At 47.1% G+C, this 2,656-nt stretch overlaps 1 protein-coding gene across 1 annotated transcript; it reads left to right on the top strand.

Moving 5' to 3' along the window:
- The first annotated feature begins 1,414 nt into the window (after positions 1-1,414).
- On the top strand, positions 1,415-2,317 carry LOC141629758 (uncharacterized). The gene has a single exon (XM_074442712.1). It carries the CDS (start codon positions 1,415-1,417, stop codon positions 2,315-2,317), a length of 903 nt encoding a protein of 300 aa, XP_074298813.1.
- The last annotated feature ends 339 nt before the right edge of the window (positions 2,318-2,656 follow it).

The following is a 2,656-nucleotide window of genomic DNA, read 5'->3' as shown; positions in this document are numbered from 1 at the left end:
CAAGTACGCAAGCAATCCTTTTAGTTAGTAATTATATGGAGCGCGGTATGAGCACTAAGGGTAAAGAGGTGGTACGGGAGGGCTTTGAGGCGGGTGGAGCGTTTGACTGGGATGATGGTGGAACGGAGAACAAGGAGGTCAGGACGGACATGATCATTGTAGGGAAAGTTTGGGCTTCGAAAGTAGTCAATGCGCGTGCTGCCATCGATACTATGCTTAGATTGTGGAATCCGAAGGGTAGGGTGTTGGGGAACGTGCTGTATGTAAGGGAGAAGCTGTTTATCTTTCGATTTGAGGAGGAAAGGGATAAAACTAAGGTCCTCGAGGGACAGCTTTGGCAATTTGATAAGTTCACTTGGTGCTTTAATGAGCCTAATTCAGAGGGGCGAGTTACAGATACTCCGCTTTATTATCTTCCTATATGGGCACGTATATATGACCTTCCCATTAAGGGTCGTACTAACGAGGATAATCTGCGTAGGTTGGGAGCGCAATTGGGGGAAATATGTAATGCAGGACGTGGCTTCTTTTCCTGAGATGGAAATGGCAATTCGACTGCGTATTCTGCACGATGTTTGTAAGCCGCTTCAGCCTCTTACTGACATTCGTATGACTAATGGAAGGGTTGCATCATTTACTATAAAGTATGAGCGTTTGCCTTTGTTTTGTTATGGGTGTGGGGTCTTGGGACATGGTGAAAAATATTGTGAGAAGGGTCCTTATGAGGAGGAGAACCAAAAATATGGGGATGGATTGAGGGCATCGCCATTGAAGGTGGGAAGGACGGGAGTGGCGGAGGGGAGTAGGGCTGGAAGGGACTTGAGACCAGAATTTGAGGAGGAAATCTTAAAAAGTAAAAAAGAGATGATTGAGAAACTACAAAAAATTGCGTTGTCAAGCAAGGCCAAGACTAGACAGGGGAAGAAGATGGCGGGGGGACCTGACGGAGGGGTGGTTGAGGGAGTTGTTCAGTTAGATACGGAGGGGGTGTTGATCCGGAGGTCGCTGGAGGTTGCTGGAGTGCAGTTGCTGGGTGAGTTATCAATGGCGGGTGAGGGAGGAAACGATCATGTTGAGGGGAGAGGAGCAGTGCCCATGACTGAGACGGTGCTGGGTACAAGGAATGCTGAGGTGGGGAGCGGTGCTGGGGGGATGATGAACGGGATGGCTGATAAGAGTGTCACGAGTGGAGGGGTGATATTGCTCCGACTTGGACGAGGTTGGCATGTAATATTGAGCCTGGAGGTGTAAAGAATGGTAAAGCATGGGTTAGTCCGGAGAAGAATGAATATATGAAGAGGATGAGGGAGGAGGACGACGGTAATGATTCTATGGTTAGTAAGAAGGTTGTAATTCACAGGGATGTGTATATATCTAAGGCGGTGGTTGATGCTATTTAACCCCATCGGGCCCAATGAATTGTTTGAGCCTTAACTGCAGGGGGCTGGGCAACCCCGGTGCAGTAAGCGGTCTTCGGAACCTTATCCGACGGGAGGCCCCGGCTATTGTTTTTCTATGTGAAACAAAACTTGGTAGTCGTGATATGAAAAAGGTTATTGATAGGATGGATGGATATGTTGGGTTGTGCGTGGATAGTGTTGGTCGGTCTGGGGGGTTGGCGTTTTTGTGGAGACAGGTCGTGACATGCTTGTTTAAGGGTGCATCGGTCCATTTTATGGATTTTGATGTGGAGTATAATAATGTTAAGTGGAGATGTACTGGTTTTTATGGATGGTCAGCGGTGAAAGACCGTCATCTTTCCTGGCGACAAATTAGATTGCTGGGGGAAGAATATTCAGGACCGTGGTGTTGTATGAGAGACTTCAATGAGGTTTTGTTTACAAATGAGATGAAGGGAGGGGAGAGAGCGCAGTGGCAGATGAATAATTTTAGGGATACGGTTGATGAAGTCGGCATGACTGAATTGCCTTTTGTTGGATACGAGTATACATTTGATAATGGACAGGCAGGGTCTCATAATAGACAGAGCCGAATTGATCGTGCTATAATGGATGAGGAGTGGCGGGAGGTCTTTCCATACGCGAAGCTTCACCATCTTGACCGGGAATGGTCGGATCATGCTCCGATCATGGTTGTGCTGAATGAGAGGGATCGTGTGGAGAGCGGAGGGCAAAGTAAGTTTCGATTTGAGCATATTTGGGTAGGGGAGGATGGGTGTGAAAATGCTATTAGGCGGGGTTGGGCGAAGGGAGTTGGTGAGCTGCTTAGTTCGATACATAATTGCGCTAAGGAGCTAATTGGGTGGAATGGGGTGAGTATTGGCAAAATTCTACGAGATATTACTAAAAAAAGATGACAATTAAAAAGATTGAATGAGGGTGCTCGGAGTAATAGACAGGTTCAGGAGAGGAAGAAAGTTGTTTCGGAATTAAACCAATTGCTAAAACAGGAGGAACGATTTTGGCGCCAGCGGTCTCGGGCGATTTGGCTGCGGGATGGAGACAGGAGTACTAAGTTTTTTCATAGGAAGGCAGGTCAACGTAGACAAAAGAATCATATAGCTAAGCTGATTGATACAGAGCGCCGTGCTTATGAAAATACGAAGGCCGTGAAGGGATGTGCGGTAGACTATTTTAACAAGTTGTTTCCTACGTATAGGCCATCTGGGTTTGAGGAGATGTTGAATGGGGTGATG

This window comes from Silene latifolia, chromosome Y (assembly GCF_048544455.1).
Source record: "Silene latifolia isolate original U9 population chromosome Y, ASM4854445v1, whole genome shotgun sequence".
NCBI lineage: Eukaryota > Viridiplantae > Streptophyta > Magnoliopsida > Caryophyllales > Caryophyllaceae > Silene > Silene latifolia.
Note: the sequence above shows the minus strand (reverse complement) of the source record. Positions and strands in the feature narration are given on the sequence as shown.